The sequence below is a fragment of the Chelonoidis abingdonii genome, chromosome 3 (assembly GCF_003597395.2).
Source record: "Chelonoidis abingdonii isolate Lonesome George chromosome 3, CheloAbing_2.0, whole genome shotgun sequence".
In the NCBI taxonomy this organism is placed as follows: domain Eukaryota; kingdom Metazoa; phylum Chordata; order Testudines; family Testudinidae; genus Chelonoidis; species Chelonoidis abingdonii.
The window spans coordinates 161,985,374-162,008,696 of NC_133771.1; the positions used below are offsets into that span (position 1 = coordinate 161,985,374).

Here is a 23,323-nt window from a genome sequence, read left to right on the forward strand (position 1 = left end):
TTCCCCAGGGAAGGTTTTGGGGAGACCAGAATGAGACAGGCACTGATTCCTGTCTGGTGGCAGCGATATCAGATCTAAGCTGGTAATTAAGCTTAGAGGTTTCATGCTAGCTTCTCAGTTTATGAACGCTAAGGTTCAAATCTGAGTAGGAAGCTACGACAAAGGTCATTTTGGGTATAGTTTGAGTTCATGGGTTCTTGGCTCGCTCATCCTTCCTTTGATGCCTGAATGTTTGTAAATCAGAAAAAGGGCAGTTTCTGGATTAATATATCAAAGGATTTTGTTTTGAATCTTTCCTTTATTTCAACCAGAAAGGGGACAGAATGGTGACTTAGCCTCAAGATTTATTCTTTGTGTCTGTGGTTCAGAGAGGAGCCTTGAGGACAAGATGAGTCAACACCAGCTGTATGATGTCAATTGACCTACGTTTCCATGAGGAAAACCAGGCTGAGACACTCATTTGCAATAAGATAATGGTAAAGATCTTAATGGCTGCAGACTTTGCACTGATCAGCATAAGAATAAGGTCCCGGTATTTTGTTTTTTTGAGCATGTGTGGGCTGGATTGGATATTGATCAAATAATGACTTCTTTTCTAGGCAGTGGTTGGCATTCCAGAACAAAGTTTCATGGCCTGTCAGAGACCCCACAGAAGACCTACAAATACACAGTGATGGGAAGAGATCTAGAACTGCTCAATTCCCCATGCTATAAAGAAAGATGAGTTGATGTCTTGTTCTGTAGTAGTTTACAATAGTTTTTCTTGATGGTTCCTGGCCCACCTCTAATTGGCTCTGTCCAATAAGGAAGGTGAGAGAGAGACCAAAGAAGGGAGCATCTCTAGACAGGGCAGCTGTTGGGTAGGGAATAGGGCTAAACTTAGAGGCCAAAGGGGTTTTGAGTTCCTTATGGAGAGCTGGGTGCCTAACACAATATGCTAAATAAAGGGCAACATGGCCCAGCTTAGGGATGGAGTAAACCTTTAAATATCCATGATCAGTAACAGGACATTGCAACATTTGTGTCACTACATGGAAGGACAAGATCCCCTTCTTAGATCGCCAGCCTGGATCCAAGACCCCCAAGGCACTACCCTTAATCCACTTTGGATGTACCAAAAGGAGACTGGAACCCTTGGAAAGTAGCTGAAGCACTGATACATGTAAAGATGGCTGCTGTTGGGGAAAAAGTTGGTCAGTGGATCTTATTCTATCACAGTTACTCTCAAAATAAATAAGAAAAACAGCCTCATCTGATGGGCCAAATCCTGCTCATGCGAAGCCAGTTTCATTGATTGATTTCAGTGGAGTTAGCATTCTGGATGAATTTGGTCCATTAATTACAAATCAATTTAAAGGACGGGATTACTCACATGAATAAAGTAAATAGGAGTTGGCCCGATGCCTATATAGTCTCCATTCAACTAGCATTTTATACAACAAAATGAGACCGAACTTTAGGAATAGCTCATAAATCATAACTTACAATGTAATTATTCTTGTACCTATGGAAATGGCTTAGTGACACAGTGGATGTATCTCATGGTATTAAGAAAAATATAAAAAGACATCTAAAGACAGAATACAGATGTCTCAATTACACTAACCTCAGCATCTTGCCTTTACATTGCAGCCTTCATTAGTCACTTTAACTGGATTAAAATAAACATAATTGGTTTACAGTGTAAAATGAATATATATTTTAAGGGAAAAAACCTAGCACCAAATAACTACTTTGGTGGTTCCCCACCCCCTGCCTGTTACTTAAAATATATGAAACTGGTGATATCAGCTAAAACCACATTAACAATTTCCCCAAGGAAGATTTAACCTCAAAAGGCATATACATGATGTCTTGGGTAATATTTTTGATGGTGCACTGCTTCCCAGAGGCACTGAAGTATGTAAACTCTAATTGGAAAGATATATTATCAAGCATCTATATTGGCTTTTGCTTTATGGATGCATTAATGGAAAGAGCAATAATTTGCACAGAAAGCATCTGGTATGATACCATATGTAGAAACATTCAGAATAAGTCAAATGCACCATCTTCCTTTACCCAGGTTGGCTTCTTTAGATTAGGGAAAGAGGTTAAATTGACGTTAGCTAACACACACTGACCTAATCACAACCTTTTACCTACTGTAGATGCAAGTTAACATCCTTTGCCTGAATTTAGCTGGTCAAGGTCCACCTTAGGTGGGAATCTGGCCTGCTATCACATGCATCTTACCTTTTGGAGTTCTGGGACTCTGCCTTACCCTTATGCCTATGCCTGAATGAACGTTTAAATGTACTCGGTATAATACAATAGAAAAGAGGATCTGTTTTCACTTGACATTAAAAGCAATAATGAATAGATTCTAATCCAACCTCCCTTGTCAATTTACTAATGCTTTTAAACAGACTCAAAAAAATAGGGCTGGAGAAAATCCCCTTTGATATTGTGTATATGGTAAGACCAGCAAGGGAGCAACACGATGCTAAAATACTCCATGGTCATGGAAGTTCTAGGTGTTAAACCCCTCATGATTTAACAGTTAAGGCATAGGAGATGCAAGCTCTATGCTCCACTTTGTCATATTTAATTATGTACTTAATTAAATGTTACATTTTGTTGACACTTATGATATGTAGTAGCTGGTGTCAGCCCAGCAAAACAATCTAAAATAAGTACTTGGAATAGTAGTAAAGCAATTGCTAATAATTCAATGATCATTAATTCATTTACTCAGTGTTCTGCTTCCTTATGTAATGTGTGGGTGTTCTCTTTGCTTATAAATAGTGTATTATGTAAAGAAAAAGTGTGCAAGTGTGTAAATGCAGTGTTGTTTAAAAGGGGGTGATTTGATAGCTCTGCAGAATGAGGGGCACCTATCCTACACCACTGAAGCCAATCGCTAAAATCTCATTAGCTTCAGTGGTGTGAGATTGAGCCCATAATCTCTATTTAGAAAAAAGAAAGCACCGACTGCAATAGGCAAGCTTGCTCTATGTTGCCCCTCTAATGTCTCTCTCAACCTTGGCCATAAGGGTCCACCTCTAGATATGAGAGAAGGGAGTTCATTTTTCATACCCATTCTCTTCTGAGACTGCCCACAACAATGCCAAGTCCAGCAGTGGTCAAGTACTATTTCTATCAATTCAAATCTGCTAAGTAATTTCCGTAGCTACTTTGTAAATTATTGTGTAGTCACAGGTAATGAGCAAATCATAAAATTTACTGTGCATCAGAAATTAAATATCCTGTAATTTTTCTCTTTCAGTTTTGGGAGTAGAAGATGCTTCATTTCAGATGAATTCCTGGTAAACCTTAACTGAATTAAGGAACAAATGAGCAAACAAATAAGATTTCCAAGCCAACAAACCCACACACCGGTTCATATTCAGTATAAGTATATATAACTATTATATAATAGTCACAATTAGAAACAAACACATAGCCCTACAATGAGATAATAATTTAGCCTCTTTAGAGCAGGCTCATTAAAGTGAAATAATGTCGCAATAACAAAGCACAAGTGTATCACTAACTAGGAGGGTAGGCTGCAGAATGCCAAGAATATCCAGTGCGTTTTGTCTGTGAAGAGGGAGCATGAGCTGGGATCTGACCATTATGAAAAGTGGCATCTTTTCTTCATGGCACTTTGGGGTTTTGGCAGCAGGAGTCTGTGTTTTCAAAATCAGATGCATTTTAGTATTTTAATATTGAATATGTTCCTATGGGGCTGTGTGATAGTATTTGATATGTATATTCTGTCATGTTCAGTCTTCAAACAAAATCTGATCTGATGTAGAGCTATTCATTATAAGCAATATGCATTATAAAAATCTAACCTCTTCTGTTTATAAGGGAGCTTGTGCATCAACCCTGTGAGTATCTTTTCTTTGCAATAGTATGGATGAATAATTTTCAAACTATGGGCTGTTTGCAAACAGTTTGCCTCATCCATTCACTATTTGTGGTGCGTGGTTGATCTAGTTAAGTCATATGATAATATTTTGGCTGCTTGATTGAATGACTAAATCTTTTAAGCAGGTGAATACTTCTTAGTGAAAAATTCAGTCCTAACTGGATCACCATTTGGGCTCAAATTTGTGAAAGATTAGGAGGATTTGCATATATTTTCATGAATACTTGATGCCATCCTGATGTTTGCAAATAACTAACACTGACCTCACAGATCAAATGTGACACTTATTCACAAAAATGTTCCTAAACTGTTTTTAAACTGGTTGACTATCTGGATTAAGTCCCGACAAACAAGATGACCTTTGTTTTTCCCTTCAGTTAGGAAGGGTGGTGCAATATGCACTCAGCAGTAAAAGGTCTTTTGTTTTGTTTTTAAAGCAAAACCTTTCTCTGACGAAGAATGGCTTTTCAACAAAATCCCAAAATTTTGATTCTGTATAAGTTTTTCTATTTTTGACATAAATCAATTGTATTGCATCTACAAATAAAATATTTAATTTTATTTTGGTTATCAGAAATGAAAAACGTTTTTTCAGCACGAAAAAAGACAACTCAGTCCATTTCTGTCAGTTCAAGACTCATCTCAAAGCAGGTCTTATGGACCAAAGTCAACTGTTACTTCACCCATGAATCTCTCTTCCTCATTTATCTGTCTGGCACAAGTCCACCTGGTTCCTGGGTATTCACCCTGTATTTTTTCCCCTTTGATGAATGTGTTGATATTTCTGATTGTATTTACACTGGAAAAATGTTGTACTACTTAAAAACCCTGAAAAGGGTGAAAAAGCTAATTTCTTGCTAGCACATGCTTTGATGCATACCATCCCATTTGGTTAATGTCTAATATTTTGTTCCAGATTATCACTTTATCATCATAGCATCTTCCGCACTTTTCTCTGTCCTAGGGACAATAAATTAAAGCCAGTAGCCATTTATACTCCAGTAGTTCATTATCTTTGATTGCTAATATTTTCAGTGCCTGGGTCTCATTCCACACCTTCTATGTCCTTTGCTCCCCATTTTTTACATAAGAACATTAGAATGGCCATACTGGGTCAGACCAAAGGTCCATCCAGCCCAGTATCCTGTCTGCTGACAGTGGCCAGTATCAGGTGCCCCAGGGGGAATGAACCTAACGGGCAATGATCAAGTGATTTCTCTCCTGCCATCCATCTCTTCCTTCTGACAAACAGAGGCTAGGGATAACATTCCTTACCCATCCTGGCTAATAGCCATTAATGGACTTAACCTCCATGAATTTATCCAGTTCTCTTTTAAACCCTGTTATATCCCTAGTCTTCACAACCTCCTCAGGCAAGAAGTTCCATAGATTGACTGTGCTATGTGTGAAGAAGAACTTCCTTTTATTTGTTTTAAACCTGTTGCCCATTAATTTCATTTGGTGGCCCCTAGTTCTTATGGGAACAAGTAAATAACTCTTCCTTATTCACTTTCTCCACAGCACTCATGATTTTATATACTCTATCATATCCCCCCTTAGTCTCCTCTTTTCCAAGCTGAAAAGTCCTAGCCTCTAATTTCTCCTCATATGGGACCCGTTCCAAACCCCTAATCATTTTAGTTGCCCTTCTCTGAACCTTTTCTAATGCCAGTATCTCTTTTTTGAGATGAGGACACCACATCTGTATGCAATATTCAAGATGTAGGCATACCATGGATTTATATAAGGGCAATAAGATATTCTCCGTGGCCTGCTCAACCAAGCATTGTGAGTTCAATCCTTGAGGGAGCCACTTAGGCATCTGGGGCAAAATCAATAGTTGGTCCTGCTAGTGAAGGCAGGGGACTGGACTCAATGACCTCTCAGGATCCCTTCCAGCTCTATGAGATAGGTATATCTCCATATATTGGAGGGAGGGATAGCTCAGTGGTTTGAACACTGGCCTGCTAAACCCAGGAGTGTGAGTTCAATCCTTCAGGGGGCCATTATAGGGATTTAGGGCAAAAATCTGTCTGGGGATTGGTCCTGCTTTGAGCAGCTGGTTGGTCTAGATGACATCCTGAGGTCCTTTCCAACCCTGATATTCTCTATCCCTTTTTTAATGATTCCTAACATCCTGTTTGCTTTTTCGACTGCCGCTGCATGGATGTCTTCAGAGAACTATCCATGATGACTCCAAGATCTTTCTTGATTAGTTGTAGCTAAACTATATTGTACATACAGTTGGCGTTATTTTTCCCGATGTGTATTACTTTACATTTATCCACATTAAATTTCATTTGCCATTTTGTTGCCCAATCACTTAGTTTTGTGAGAACTTTTTGAAGTTCTTCAGTCTGCTTTGGTATTAACTATCTTGAGCGGTTGAGTATTTTCTGCAGAATTTGCCACCTCACTGTTTACCCCTTTCTCCAGATCATTTATGAATAAGTTGAATAGGACTGGTTCTAGGACTGACCATTGGGGAACACCACTAGTTAACCCTCTCCTTTCTGAAAATTTACCATTTATTCCTATCCTTTGTTCCCTGTCGTTTAACCAGTTCTCAATCCATGAAAGGATCTTCCCTCTTATCCCATGACAACTTACTTTACGTAAGAGCCTTTGGGACCTTGTCAAAAGCTTTCTGGAAATCTAAGTACACTATGCCCATTGGATCCCCCTTATCCACATGTTTGTTGACCCCTTCAAAGAACTCTAATAGATTAGTAAGACATGATTTCCCTTTACAGAAACCATGTTGAACATAAAATGTTGGGCAAAAGCCTTCTATGTGTTTGACAATTTTATTCTTTACTATTATTTCAACTAATTTGCCTGATACTGATGTTAGAGTTATCGGTCTGTAATTGCCGAGATCACCTCCAGAGCCCTTTTTAAACAGTGATGTTATATTAGCTATCTTCCAATCATTGGGTACAGAAGCTGATTTAAAGGACAGGTTATAAACCATAGTTAATAGTTCCACAATTTCATATTTGAGTTCTTTCAGAACTCTTAGGTGAATGCCATCTGGTCCCAGGGACTTGTTACTGTTAAGTTTATCAATTAATTCCAAAGCCTCCTCCAATGACATTTCAGTTTGTGACAATTCCTCAGATTTGTCACCTACTAGACTTTCACAACAACAAAGAAGATCATTCAACTAATAAAATGTGTGTGTGTGTGTGTTTAATTTTTATTTTACCTCTAATTCAAGTTAGCCTCAAGCTATCAGCCATAAGTTAGGGTATTACCCTCATTTGTCTTCCTCTGATAGAAGTATAATTGCATTTCCATGGAGGAACTTTTTCAAATATTCTTCTGTTTTCCAATATAGTATAACCGTGATATGAAACTATCATCTAAACAGGGTTGTCTCCCCCAAATCTATTCATATTCAAGACAGATCTCTGAGTTTGTGGTTTAAACCTGTTATAGATCTGAATCTGAAGACCTGGAAATTAAAAAAAATACAAATTTGGATCCAATTTGCATTCTGTCTGTTTGAATCTAACTGTTGCTCCTTCTTCCACAAGTAGATGAGCAGGAGGGAAGGCACAGGCGAGGTACTGGGAGTGCAAGGAATCTTTGCTTTCTCCTTGTACATCTGACTTATGGGCCAGACATAACTATAGTCTTTGAACTCTAAGCACACAGTTATTGCTCCCTGCAAGGGCACCAGTATATACACCTTTCCTATCCTCAAATGGTGTTGGAAAAAGGCTGAGCCTTGATCCCTTCTGGATCTGGAGAGTACATGCAGCATCTTCTTATGAGGTGGTACCAATGGCACACAGACGGATTGTGCCTTTCTGGGAGGCACTGTACATCCCTGAGGCACAGTGTTTCCTGGAGCTCTTGATGTGGTGACCCAGTTCCAACCCCCCTCCCCAATTAACCCTGCCACACATACACACTTCAGGGCTGTGTCTGAATGGCATCCACAGGCATAGGAAGCTTGGATCTGGATCCAGAATTCAGATACAGAGGTTGTGGTTCGGCCATAATTTGATATTTGATGGAGAAAGAAACCTCTCTGTCTTACTTGCGATATAACAAACAGATAGAGCAGAACTTCACTGATCTGCAAACCCAGTCATTTTAACCAAAAATCTAGTTGTCTCATCTGCCTTCTTAGCAAAGATTTAACAGCAGGGATAGCACTGCAGCAAGATCTATTACTAATATTTCACTACAAAATATATTGCTGTACATTTGCTGGTAGAATATATTATGAAGTATCATAAATAATTAAAAATTAATCATACTTGTCAAAATAAATGAATACTTTCTGTGATGCAGTATTCTTGAATATTTTATGGCATTTATTTTCTTATTCTTCATGAATTACAAAATATGTGGTAGCCCACAATGGGTTACCTAGTCACTAACATGCATATGGGCCTGATCCTGAGCCCAGCAAAGTTAGTGCAAGTCTTTATCATTGTCTTCACTGGACTTTGAATCAGGCTCTTACTGAAATTTAAATATAATAAGGCTCTGAACCTGCAAAGACTTACACATAAGCTTTAAGAATGTGAACATCCCATTGGCTTCAATGGAGCTAGTTGCTTGGGAGAAATTAAGCATATATATAACTCTTTGCAGGATCAGGGCCTAAGCTTGTAGATTCACAAGTGATTTTGTTGTCTTGGACATGGCTGATTGATCCACTAACTGGGGGGAGAGGACTTTTAGTGAAAAGCTTGCTGTATAACTGTAAATACAAAGCAATGCACCACTGTTATTCACTAATACATACACTGAAAGGTGCCTCATTTACAAATATCCACTAGTTTTCTGTAGCAAGAGTGTATCATTTAGGTGGTTTTAATAATAATTAATGTCACTTAAAAATTACTAGCACCTTTCTTCTGTGAATCTCAACATGTTTTAAAAATGTATATAAATGCTATTACCTCCATTTCTCAAAAGGGAATACTAGGGTTGCAAGAAGTTTGCCCATATTCATACACTGAGTCTAAGTCACAGCCGGGAATATTGCTTCTCAGTGTTAAATATTATCAGTGAATTTCTACTAATCTTTATACATAAAGGGAGGATAATGGAAGCAGGCTTGGGTATTTGTCTTGATTAACAGGAAATTCACTTGACATGACTTGATAGTCAAGTGACAAGGATGAGTTAAAATGACTCAAAATCGGGTTATGCTATCTGCTTATTTACTTCTGTTCATTACAGTTCATGAATGGAGATGAAATGGGACTCGCATAATAGGAAGTATGCTGTGCAGGAAACAAACAGTGGGGGTTGGAATTACTGTGCTTATTTATTTCAGATTGAAACAGACCACACAAAATGTCTCTGTGCCAAGCAGCTATAATTAAAGTGATGTAAAATAAGAAAGCTATGAGTGCAGAATTTTCAAATCCATCTTCATATGCAAAAGAAGTTACAGTCATTTGGGAACTGCAAGGCTTTTCAGGAGATTCTGCAAGGGCTTGAGTCACCACAAAATGAATTATTGACTACTCTCAATTTGTCTATTTGTTTAAAACCTCCAAACAAATCCAAGTCTGACTCCATCAACTGCACAGGCTCCTACTCTAGTCCCCTCCCCATGTCAGCTGAATGACTTCATTACCCCTCTAGCACGGGTTGGACTTTAAACCTCAGTCCAAAAGTGAAACATTTACACCAGCATGAAAACAAATCCTTCAATGACCAATTACTAATTATTCAAAGCTTAATGATCACAGAAGCAGGATCCAGAACACATTCATAGATAGAGAATTTACTCCCTTGAAAACTACATTGACGACACAAGGGCCAGTATTTCACCCAAGGGTGAAACTCCCATTGACTTCTATGGGTATGTCTACATTGCAATTAGACGCCTGTGGCTGGCATGCACCAGCTGGCTTGGGCTTCCGGGGCTTGAGCTAAGGAGCTGCTCAACTGTGGAATAGACTGTGGAGCTCGGGCTGCAGCCCAAGTTCTGGAAACCTCCCATCTCACAGAGTCCTAAAGCCCAGGCTGCAGCCCAAGCCCGCAATTAAGCAGACCATTAGCCCAAGTCAGCCGGCACTGGCCAGCCATGAATTTGTAATTGCAGTGTAGACATACCCTAAAATGTCCAGGATTTCACCCACTGAGTTTAAACTCTTTTTACATGGCTTCAAGGCCCTCTCTATATCTTGGACTTCTTATCCTATTGGATTCCTTCATTCTCTCGCTACTCCACCAACTATTCCATTCTCACCACACCTTCCATTTCTGTCTCCATGCCTTCCTCCCCACCACCCTTTTGGTGTGGAACCTCCTTTCAAAGCAGTTCACCAAGCAACCACTCTTCTCAATCTAATCCTTCTTAAAGTCCCATTCAGCCAGAATTTCCATAAGATGTGAAAGGAGAAGACAAATATTTAACATCTTCATCTAAAGCATCCCATTTCTGGTTTACCCAATGCATCCTGCTTTCTGGGCATCTCTCTCTAATGCAGGGACTTTATTTTGTGCATTGCGCTTAGCTAGGCTACTTAAATTGCTTTCATTACTACTATTCTTCTTTTTCTTCTCCCCCCTTCCTTCCTATTGTTTCTTACAATCCAATTTAAGATAAAATGCAATGAACATAAGCGTCATCATCCTGTGTCTTTGTACAGTGTCTAGCACAATGGGGTACTGATCCTGACATTTCTTTCGTCAGTCCAGTCTTTCCACCGATCCATGATAAATCTCTTAAATCAATGCGATAACTCAACATGAGTAAGGTTGAAGGAACAGGCACTAAAAGCTAATGCATAAAGAATACTTTTCGGAAAGCACATGGGAAAGCATAGTACATGGTGAAGATAGAAGAAATAAAGATGTCTTTCTGAGACTAATACAGAGGGACATTGCAGAGGAACCTTTCCCCAATGTTTGTTTGGATGTATCCCTACTTTCCTCTCCCATTTGTGGTTCCAGCCACTTAAATGACACCCTGACTTTTAGCAGGGGCAGTTTTCAAGCAAGTACCCACTACAGGTAGAAGGGGGTGGGATTTTCTGCTACTTTTTCAGGATTAAGGCGGCAAAGTGCAGCTTGCTGATCCTTTTGTCATTTATAATCTGAATAAAATATGCTGCTGTCGTCAGGTTTGATTAAAAGCAGATTTAAAAAATACCCAAGAAGGTCAAAGAAGCCATCTTTGATTCAAAAGAGCGAGAAAAGAAAACTTACACACTTTTTACTTTTCCTACTTCTAGATCTCTTTATTTAAATATACATCGCTTTATTGATGATAATATCAAATGCTTAGTATTTATTTTCTTTCTAAATAGCTTTGATGGAAAAATCTTAAATCCTGACCAGAAAATTGTTTGCACTGGCTTCCAAGACAGACATCTGTTTCTAGTGTTTAGCAATGGACAATAATGCAGAACACATGGATTTTATTCTCTGCTCTTCCACTGACTCACAGAATTACTTTGAGCACGTCAAACTCCATGCACCTCAGTATACGCAGAGTGATGTGAAGCAGAATTCATCCTTTCTCCCCCACCCCCACCAATAACTTCAGAGGAAAGGTGCTATAGATGTATAAAATATTATTATTCAACTCCAAGTGCAATGTCCAGAGTCCATTTCTGGTTCAGATTTTTACAATCCCAAAGCTGATTTCAATCCAGTCTTATTTTGCTTCCTATAGACAGAGCAATTTCCTTAAGTTCACTTGTTGCTTGTCACAGAGAAAGGAACAGAATTGCCCCAAACATTGTATAGGGTGTGGTATCTACAAGCACACCACCATTATTTTAAGGAGACTAAATACACTTGCTCATCCTACCTCTTGGTGAATCCTCAGAGTGATCTCTCTCTGGTCCATCCAAAAGGTTTAGCTCCTCTGCACTCACTCTGTGCCAGGTCCTGTTGTGGTTTTCTTTGTCCTTCAGTGGAGGAGAATATTCCAGCTCACAAGGCAATTCAAAATTGCAGTCAAACACTGTTAGAGGAAAACAGACATATAGGATTAATAAAATCCAACTTCTCCCCTCCTAATCAGTCATATTTCTTATATGAGTTAGGACTTATTTTTATTCATGTTTCTCCTTGCATTTTACTCCCTTTCCAAGTAAAAAGGGACACAGGAAAGTTCAGATCAGATCAAATGATAGACAGGAGAGGAGTTCAGAATAAACCAAACTCTAAAGGTGCCTTGTGGGGTGAACGGAGCAGCAGCAAACCAAGAGGAAGAGCCAGAGGCCACCACATCTCTTAGGGGGGAAGAGGGCCAGCAAAGATTTTCAGGCAGGAAAAAAATTATCTAGAGTGGGGTAGTCAACATACTGACTGCAGGCCAAATCCAGACCACCCGACGCTTCTGAAGAGACCTCAAAATTATTTACTTATTATAGTTATTTTTCATTATTTGCTCTGGAGTCTGGACCTTGACTATACCTTGACCAACAAATTTGGACTTTGACAAAAAATAATTGACTACCCCTGATTAGAGAAAGATGATTAGATATCTTAGAGAAAATTGGATATAGAGCTTTTCTATTATAGGATGTCAGTTCAAATTCCACTCAAGTCCATAGAAACTCATTACAATCTGAAGACTGTTCAGTGGTCTATGAATTGCGGGTCTCAGACCAGCTCCTAGAGGACAGGGGTTCTGCAACACACCAACTGTGAGCACAACTGGTATATTGTATGGCAATCTCAACAGAGAGACCTGTGATTAAATGGCTCATGGGTGACTGAAGTGATCTTTCACTCACAAAAGTGAGGCACATTAATGCAGCAGTGGAAGCTTGATTTGTTGCTGAGTGTCCTGTGGACAGTGGGACTTCAACCACCAAAGCTTGGTACCTATACCTTTCACCAGCACCGAGTTCTCTTTCAGGAATAGACTTTTCTAAAGAAGCTTAAAACTGTTGGTGCAATTAAGATTCCCTTCTCAGAATACAGTATTTTCACCATCACATTATGGAGTCAGTGCCGGGTTTAAAATGGCTCCAGTGGCTTCCTGGAGCTGGGCCCATGCTGAGAAGGGGCTCCGGCCTGCTCTGCTTGCACAGCACCCCGAAACCCCGCTGGCTCCCCCCACCCACCACCTGCTACTCTTGGCCTGCCTACCGGCTGGCCGACAACTCCTCTCCACTCCCTTTCCCCACCCCCTGCTCCTCTCAGCCCCCTGGCCAGACCCTAGTGCACCTCTGGCTCTGGGCAGACTCTGCTTCCCACCACCTGTGGGGCCCCACCTGTCTCCTCAGAGCTGAGCTGCTTGGGTCTGGTGCAGAAGCCTGGCCAGTCTCAGCCAGGTAGAGAGAGAGAGAGAGAGAGAGAGAGTGAGAGTGAGAGTGTGTGTGAGAGAGGGGTGGGGCCCAGGTGTGAGGGGCTGGAGTGATTCCCAGCCTTGGGACCAGCCCTGGCTGCACTACCAGCTCAGCCCAACAGACACAGTCGCTTCCCAACAAGGCTGGTGAGTGTGGCCTGGTGGCAGAGCTTGGGGGAGTGGGTCTCTGAGGAGTGTGTGTGTGGGAGGGGGGGTTGGGCTGTGAAGGGGCAGGGAGGATCTGTTTGTGTTGGGGCACTAGGGAGTGGAGGTTCTGTGGGGGGTGTTGGGCATTGTGGTGGGGCTGTGGGCAGGGGTGGCGTTGTGCAGAGTGTTGTGCATTTGTGGGTATGTGCGGGGGGCCTCTGGCCATAGGGAGTTGGCGGGTGTTGGATGGGGGGGCTTTGTGGTGTGGCCCACCCCCGAGGGGAAGGGGCATTCTGGCAGCACAGAGCTGGGTAGGCCACTTTGCGTCTGGCAACTGCCGGTTTGTAAATAGTGCTCTCGCATTGGGCGGAGCAGGGCTGCCCTGCCATTCCATGTCCCATTGCCTCTGGCTGGCCCCTTGCTCCGGGGACTGACCTCCCCATGCCCTGCTCTATTGCCTCCTTGGGGGCCAACAAATATGTTTGGCACTGGGCCCACAAAAGGTTAATCCGGCCCTGGGAGTAAAGTTGTCCAAGACAACATACAGTAATGTGTTAAATTCATCTCCAGCTACTACATTCAATGATTTTTCCTTCTTTATTTTTTGAAAGCCCCTACCTAGTATGTTGACTTCCCCAGCCTTGGTCTGCAGTTTATAGTCCACAGATTTTGGATGAGACTTGTGTTTCTAAATAACTCAGGGCCAGATTTGTATGTGCCTAAAGATAGACACAGGCACCTAATGGGATTTTCCAAGCATCTAGGCACTTATCTGCATGTTTAGGTGCCTAAATATCTTTAAAAACTGGCCCTTAGGTATTTTTGAAAAGCCTACTCTTAAGACCCTTTTGGAGGAAAATGCTATTCTCTGGAGATTTTCTTTAGTATCCATTCTCATGCCACTATTGTGAGACTAAAATAAATCATTTAAATGGACATTAGTCAAACTAAGATTTTTTTTTAAATTTCAATTACGTTCTCTATTAAGCACCTCATTTCTTCCCAGACTGCATATATTTATGCAGTTCAGACAATTCTCCTGCAGATATTAACTTTAGAATTAAAAGATGTTACACTATTGCCTTTTCTCTATACTTTCAGATAATTCACCTCTTTAATGAGGTAATGAAATCAGCAAGGTCTAGTGTTTATTTTTTGGTTTTTTTACATTCTACTTTCTAATCATGTATTTTGTCAATTCCTTTGTCACACTACAGAGATAATAAATGTAACGAGTCGATGGACATGCACAACACACAGTAGCAGCGAGGATAGAACTCAAGTCTTTCTATTGCAAATGTGTTGGCTCTCTCTCTCAAATTAGAGGATAACATTTTAGCAATATAAAGGTTATGATTAAGGTTACAATTTAGTCACAGAGGTTGTGCAAGTCTTGGAATCCGTGACTTCCAGTGACCTCCGTGACTTCAGCCTGCGGTGGTTGGGATCTGCAGGGTGTCCTGCCCACCACCTATGGGGGCAGGGAGCTGCGGGATATCCGCACCATCTCTGGCAGCCTCTGGAGCGCCAAGCTGCTGCAGGGTACTCCCGAGCTCCCATCCGCCACGGGTGGCGGAAGCCCCTGGAACTGCCAGTGGTGGGGCAGCTCCTAGCCCCTGCACAGCTGCTGACTTCAGACAGTGTGGGGACCTGCAGATCCCCATTTTGTCATGGATATTGTTAGTAAAAGTCACGGACAGGTCATCGCTTCTGTTAATTTTTCTTTTTACCCAGGACCTGTCCGTGACTTTTACTAAAAATATCTATGACAAAATCTTAGCCTTAGTTATGATAGTAGAGCAGATTTGATTCCACCCAGCAGGAGATGCTGTTGCACATACATGCTACCTAGTTTTTACAACACTGCCACTAAACTTTCTTAATTTCCTGACATTGTTTTCCATTCTTCAGGATTTACTAAAAATCTATAAAGTGCAAGAGTCTCTTCAGTTTTGTGCCAGCACACAAAAAGACATGAGAAGAGCCAAACAGCTCTGATTTAATATTAGCCCTGCCTATGCCAACACAAATGAAAGGAGAGAGATTTAAAAGCATGTGACTTTTTTAGTGAGTTGGTTCTGAACTCTTGTCCTTTTCCATCAATCTAAACTATTTATCATTACTAATATTTGCATATGCCCCACCACCATAGTTTCTGGGAGCACCATATTTATTTGGAATACAATATACATTTGTAATTTGTACTATGGCATCTCCAAAAGCCCCAATCATAATCAAGGTCCCCTTGTGCGAAGTGCTGTACAAAAACATTGCAAGATTCCTGTTCTTTAGCATTTACAGTTTAAGACTCCAATCATAAAAGGCACATACATGAGTATTAACTGTACACATAACTAGTCCATTGAACTTTAATGGGATTTCTCACATGTGTGAAGTTACCCTCCTGTCTAAATGCTCCCAGGCTCAGTGCCTAATTTGAGACAAAATGCAAAGTATAAGCACAGGAAACAATAGGTGGAAGGAGGACATGGATGACACTATTACATTATTATTACTGTTACAACACCACACAACAAAAACACTAACTCAGGAACTATCCTTGAAACAAAGCCCATTGCCAACTCTGTCCACATATCTAGTCAAGGGACAGCATCATAAGAACCTAATCACGTGAGCCACACTATCAGAGGCTCATTCACCTGCACAATTCGTTTCTTCCACAACATCTACCAATGTGGTATATGCCATCATGTGCCAGCAATGCCCCTCTGCCATGTACACTGGCCAAACCGGACAGTCTCTATGCAAAAGGATAAATGGACACAAATCAGATGTCAAGAATTATAACATTCAAAAACCAGTTTGAGAACACTTCAACCTCCCTGGTCACTCAACTACAGACCTAAAAGTCGCAATATTACAACAAAAAAACTTCAGAAACAAATTCCAATGAGAGACTGCTGAATTGGAATTAATTTGCAAATTAGACACCATTAAATTAGGCTTGAATAAAGACTGGGAGTGGATGGGTCATTACACAAAGTAAAACTATTTCCCCATGTTTATTTTCCCCCCCTACGGTTCCTCACACCTTCTTGTCAACTGCTGGAAATGAGTCATTTTGATTACCACTACAAAAAGTTCTCTCTCTCACCTGCTGGTAATAGCTCATCTTAACTGATCACTCTTGTTATAATGTGTATGGTAAAACCCACTGTTTCATGTTCTCTCTCTGTGTGTGTATTACATATTTTCCACTGCATGCATTCAGTGAAGTGGGTTTTGGCCCACAAAAGCTTATGCTCAAATAAATTTGTTAGTCTCTAAGGTGCCACAAGTAGTCTGTATCTGCAAAAAGAACAGGAGTAACACGGCTGCTACTCTGAAAACTATTACATATGTATTTCATGTGTCTTGCACATTTTGTATAATATCATCATCTGCCTTTTCCTATTCCCCACTTCCCAGCATTTACATTATAAATCTCCCTTTATAAGCATGCATATCTTGGCCAACAAGTGTAAAGAGCTGACCGATGACTGAAACTCATCATGAAATGAAAAAAACTTTGGCTTTCTAATGTTAGAAGGTCAAAACTGACCCCCTTGGGTGGCCCAGGCCAGGAAGGATACATGGAAAGGACAGCCACTAAATTAACTGGTCCATGCCCCTTCACTCATCTTCTCTTTCACACTATCAAGACATTACCACCTGCCTCCATTGTGCTAGTGATGCCACCCTTCAGCTCTCATTTGTTACAATTTTCAAACAAGAAACTTGGTGGTTTTTCTCATGCCACCCGTCAAGCACAGAAGCGGCTCCCTGTAAATATCCGCAAAGCCATCTCATTGTCCTTTTTCAAACCCTACCCTACTGGGATGCCGGAGCGGCGCGAGTGTTTTTCGCGCCCTATGCGCAGGCACGCCTGTGGGAGGTCCACCGGAGCTTGTCTGCTGCCCTTCCAAATACTGGCGCCCCAAGCGACCGCCTAAGTTGCCTAAATGGAACCGCCAGTCCTGGTGGGATGCCTAGAGAAACTTGACAGAAGCTAGGCTGCTGGTCTGCTGAGACCTCTGCTTATGCTGTTCAGTTTTATCTCATTGTTTCCTTTTGCTCCCCATCTGTCTGTAACCACCTGTTGCCTTCTGTTTTATAGTTAGACTGTAAGTGCCTCAGGACAGAAACTGCCTTTGTTTTGTGTTTGTAAAGCACCTAGTACAGGGAAACCCTGGTCTATGACTAGGGGTATCAAGCACTCCAGTAATACAACTCAACAATAAAAAAATATCTCCTCACTAGTGTGCCCCCTCATGGCAATTAAAGCTGCCTGTCTGCAATGGGAACCCACAGGAAGGGCTCGGGATGACAAGGACACCTGTCTTCCCTTGTGTTGAATCCCATGGGGTGCAGGGAGGTGTGTAACATATACCTCCTTGGATCAGCCTGGCTGAATGCAGCTCAGAATAACATTTAAAATAGATCGTTTTGCACAGGAAGATGCAGTATTTGACTCATATACATCTTTAAAAAAGTGTCTAATTTGATTAAGCATTCATATCTATTTAGGGAACTGGTACATGCATTATCATGATAGTATCCAACCATTTCACAAGCTTTAATGAATTTATTCTCACAACACCCTTGTGCCCTAGAGAAGTACTAACTTTTCTGCAGGTTAAGAAATGAGAGTCATGGGGGTTAAGTGATTTGCTTAAGGTCACAAAGGAAGACAGTGGTATTGAAATTAAAACGAAGGGTATTGAGGAAATTGAAAACAAATCTCCCAAGTCCCAGGCCTAGTCACAACCTAATCACAGGACCATTCTTCCTCTCAAGCAAAGTTAATGATCAGTCCACAATGTAGAGTAAATGATTTTCATATATACTATACGTAAGCTCATTTACAAGCGGTTCTTGAGTTGTAAGGAACCTTCTTTGGTAGCTGCTGCAGGACTATACCACATATACAAGCATAGAATCCGTTCTTTCCACAAATTGCTTCCTTCCACAAACACAAATTACTGGTCAATTTTTAATGCACCCACACAGGTCTTTCACCTCCCTTTTCTAAACTTTGTCTTATGTTTAAATCCTACACAATGCTCTGTGTGCGATTAGCAGTGTAGGAAAAGAACTTATTGCTTTTGAAGTTTATTTGATTAAATAAGCCATCATTTCCATTTTTCAAACCAACACACACTGTAGGAGAAGTAATTAAATTTAGTAGAACCTACAGAGATTTTTTTCCAAGCTCCCCTTCCACCTTCTCCCCCAGCCACTCCCCAAAGAAGACTAGAAGGTGACAATTGTGCATACTCAGTTTTTTTGCAATGAGATTTTCACAAAGATTTATCCATAGGTATGTGTTTATGCAGTAGCTATATGAACACTATGGATCATAAATGCTGTAAAGGAGATGCTAAGTCCAGTAAATCACAAAGCCACTTTTAAAATATAGCATAGAAGTTGAAGGTTCACTACATCTTCCAGTTTCTTGAATGCCCAGACAGTTTATAATAAATCTGTTACATCATTATAATTTTAAATGGAAAATAAATTAACCTTGGTTGCTTACAATCAAATAAAGGTAAACATCCACCTGTTTAAGATTTTGGTTGTAGCCATCAATGTGTGTATCACAACTTGCTGGCTATATAACGAAATGCCAGCTTACCAAATCTGGCTAAGAAAGATAAAGCAAGTCACCACCTGATTGAGAAGGTAGGAAATTGTAATTGAGACGTGATGTTAAGACCTTGGGTATATGTTTTATATTTGAACAGTACCTAGCAAATGGGGCTCTGGTCCATGACTGGGGCTCCTAGGTGCTATGATAATACAAAAAAATACATAGCAGATAGATGTCTTCTGTCCATCTCAAAAGTTAATGTGAAAATGCCAAAGCAGCTTTGTTACTGTGTGTCATGCTGCAGCATCATAAGTTACTAAAAAGTCCAGTTCTTGCATGGCAGTCCTTGTCACAGATGGTGCAACCATAACCCACATGGCCAGAAGATGAATCTGGTGCACTACTGCTGCTAGGACACCTGATGTAATTTCCTCTTTGTTCAACCACCTATCTTCAGCCTCTGACTCTTTCCAGCCCTTGTATAGCACAGCCCTCCAGCACCATCCTCCAGTGTAGCCTGTTGCTAGCTGACTCTTTGGAGCTTGTAATGTTGATGCTGGAAGTTTTCAAATCCCTCTTGCAAACGCCTTTGAACCTGAGCCTACAACAGCCCAGTGGCCTTAGAGCAGCCACATATTCTCATGCAGTAGGTCCTTTAAAATGAGTCCATCATCTATCCAGTACAGATAACTAAACCAATGAAGATATCTGTGTTTAAGAACAGTAATTAGGGTTGGCAATTTTGCTGTCTCAAATACTATGGTATCAGGAACTTCGGTTTCTTACTTGATATTTAAAATATGAAGACGACAGTGGGTGTGAAAGGCATTTAGCCTTCTCTCATGCCTACTGTACAGCAGTGTGCTCAGGAACATACTGAAGTGTTCTCAGGACACACGTATAGTAAACTCATATTTTCGTGTTTAATGCCAATTTCGTTATCTCACATGTGCTTGGTCAAATGACTGAATGTGGTGGCTGCCTTCCTTAAATAAGCATAAGCTTTTCACCTAAAGATAGGTTAACCAATATAGTTGATTCAAAACAGAACTTGTGCATAACTTGTAGCACACTGCCAACTATTAAAACTTCTGGTACAGTCAACATATGTTTGGTATAATCATTGTCTTCTTTAGATTGGTAGTTTGTAATGAAACTGGACTAACTAACACAAAATTATTGCTAAGCTTCTGGAGCTCCTCTTAACTATGTATGATGGACAGAAATAAATAAATATAATTAGAGATTTGCACTGGTATAACTATATCTATGTTAGTTATGTTGGTGTAAGTTTTCCAATATGAATGACAATTACCTCCATTTTAGTTATGCTGGTGAAAGTTTTCAATAATACAAAAAAAGCCTAGTAAAAACAAAATATAAACCAAATCTCAAGAAGAACACCTTAATAGTGAGATCTACTGGAAAATATCCTTCAGTATGACAGCTCACCTTCCTTCACTATCCAGTACACACACACACACACACACACACTTGTTATGAGGCAGCTGGTATAAGGGAAACCAGAGTTGACTCTTTGGAAAAAGCAAGGAATGTATTTATATAAATAAGTTTGTATGTTCTAACTCCCCCCCAAGAAAGGTTTTTTTTCCATCTCCTCTCTTTCTGACTTTCAGGATCATAGCCCCCCCTTGGCCCACCATGTTTTGAAATGGTATTATCAATGATTGATTTATTCCTTCTCTGACTAAGTGTGAATCCCACCTACACTCAGCCCTATGCTTATGCACAAACATATCAACTGGGTATTTAACTAGCTGTCCCGTATGCCATATTTTCAGATATAGGCATCTAAATCAAAAATCTTGCCTATGCTGACAAAAATTTGACTAATTCATGTCCAACACCCAACAGCGTGGCTCTACCAGTTGTAGCAATGGCAGAAGCCAGAGAGCGAACAGGGATCAAATATTCTTACCACGGTAGGTTTCTTTTTAAATAAATACTGTATTGACATTTATTCATTGGGGAAGAGAGATCATTTAAATTGTATAGTGCAGAAACGCTCTGCTGAGTGAGACCTGGGACCTCCATTAACACCCACTAACATCTATATACTCAGTATTTAAGGCCTATAAAGCTTTTAATTCATGACAAGGAAGTGAACAATTAAGTTTTCATTTAATAATCTCAGAGAAAAAGCAAGTTCCTAAAGCTTTCCCAGTTCTTTTTAGGTATAGATGGCATGGGACAGACAGTTTTAGGAGTCTGGGGGCCTCCTATAAGGTTAGTCTTGAATCCCATTTTAACCCTATCTACACCAGAAGAATAATCACCCAATGATTCTTCAGTCATGCTGTCACAGTGCAGGGAAATGTCAGGTTAAGACAGTGGTGGGTGACAATGGGCTGTGTAGTGGGGCTAGGGTGAAAGAACTCACATGGTTACTGCCCATTTGCTGGTAAAATGCTAGGCTTCCTTCTCCATGGCTGTCAATTTGACAGCTTGTAGGAGCACTAGATTTAAATTAACTCCATATCTTCCAGGAAAAAGCAGCATTGGTTGTAGGACAGTCCCAGGGAAATTAGGTCTGTCCCACTAATATGTTGGCTGGAGGAGTTTGCCATCCATCCCAAAGTCCCATCTTCACATCCCTGGGAGGCTTGTATTGCAAATGTCTTGCAAAAGTTAGCATTGTCTTGGAGTATGTCTGCACTGCAATTAAAAAAGGGTAGCTGGCCCGTGCCAGCTGACTTAGGCTCATGGGGCTGTTAAATGGCAGTGTAGGTACTCCAGCTTGGCCTGGAGCCCAGGATCCAAACCCTGCGACTAGGAGGGTCTCAGAACTTGGGCTGCAGCCTGAGCCCAAAGGTCTACACAGCAATTAGTCTCCTAGCTTGAGCCCCACATGGCTGAGTCAGCTAGAATGGGCCAGCTGTAGGTGTCTAACTGCAGGGTAGACATACTCTTAGAGTCATGGGAAGGCCATCCCATAAATGAAAGATACTCAAAAAACAGAGTTAAAGTGAGCCTTTCTAACTCTCTTCTCTTTCCTAGCCTGCAGCACCATAGCTGTGTGGCTGCAATAATCGCTAGTGTAGACATAACCACAGTCACAGGTGGGGCCCTACTCTCCATAAAGGGACAGCTATCCTGTGACATCATCCACCCTCCCAATCCCCCTTGCCATTTTTAAAATGGGAGAAACACTTATCCCCTACATCAATGATTTGCACACACTCTGAACATGTTAAGTGCTAGATCTAAAATACCATATGACCTTAGAATAATAAAATCCATGTGTTCTACAAAGAAACTGTAAACTACTGGCAATAAAATTCAGAAGTTCTGACTTGAAGCCTGTGCACTAATCACTAGGACATGTTGCCTCTATCTTTGGAGAAATACAGATAGAGAACTCAACTCTGCCAAAAGCCTTTAAATTAATCCAGCAGTGGCAAATAACATCTGAGTGCCCACTTCTTAGATTAAACAACACAGCCACTCATTTGTCTGTTACACGGATCTCTAAACTGACAACAGTCACTTTGTGTCTTCCTTATTCCTTTATGTGCATTGGAGACACAGTTACCAAAATCTGTGACAGCTGCTTTGTTCATTCAAAATCAGGCTACAAAGAAAAGGAACCAGGACTCCTTCATCAATCAGTTATAAGCACAGTCTGTCAAGACATCTCATGGGGGAATGAAACAGCCAACACAGATCTCATTTCTGTTCCTCCAAGAAATTGACATATTAGGTGGGTCCAGCTATAGTGCATGTGCCCAGAGATGGAAATATTTGTCCCCCAAATCTCTTATGCACACAAGACAAACATCTCTATGAAAGGGAATTTCTAATGCACGTTCTGTACAAATATCTAAAGAACTGATTCTAAAGAGGATTGTTAGAAAACTCATATTCCAGTTGACTCAACGTAGCAGTAGGATGTGAACTGTCATATTTTGACAAGCCTTAAAAGGGGATTCATTGCCTATATATATAGTCACTGCACTTATACTAAATCTTGTTTTCATATTTTATATATATATAAAATTAGGGTGGTCTCTAGGGAAAATAAATACCAGAAGAAGAAAAAGGTAATTTGTTATCTTACTGTTTAGTATTTCATACTTGTATCAGTCATTGCATATTGCCATTGGAATATAGTCTGCAGGTGAAGGAGAAAAAAGGAACAAGGAGATCAAGATTGTTTTCCTGGATTTTGGTCCCCCTATCCCAAGCAAAAGGAACATCTAATCCCTGTTTGTGACCGAAGAGCCTCTTAATGACAACTGGCAAGAGGGTGCAGAGGGGTTACCAGAATCACCCAATTCTGGTATATACAAAAAGGGTCTCAACCAAGCTTAGTTGAAAACACTGAAGAGAATGCTGAGTAAGATAAACTTCTTTAGATAAGAGT

At 40.6% G+C, this 23,323-nt stretch overlaps 1 protein-coding gene across 1 annotated transcript in view; it reads right to left on the bottom strand.

The window, feature by feature from the left end:
• ALK (ALK receptor tyrosine kinase) overlaps positions 1-23,323 on the bottom strand; it is a 635,008-nt gene that overhangs the window by 448,694 nt on the left and 162,991 nt on the right. Inside the window, exon 3 of the mRNA XM_075064275.1 lies at positions 11,712-11,867. Coding sequence (XP_074920376.1) covers positions 11,712-11,867 — 156 coding nt within the window. The remainder of the gene's footprint in view (positions 1-11,711; positions 11,868-23,323) is intronic.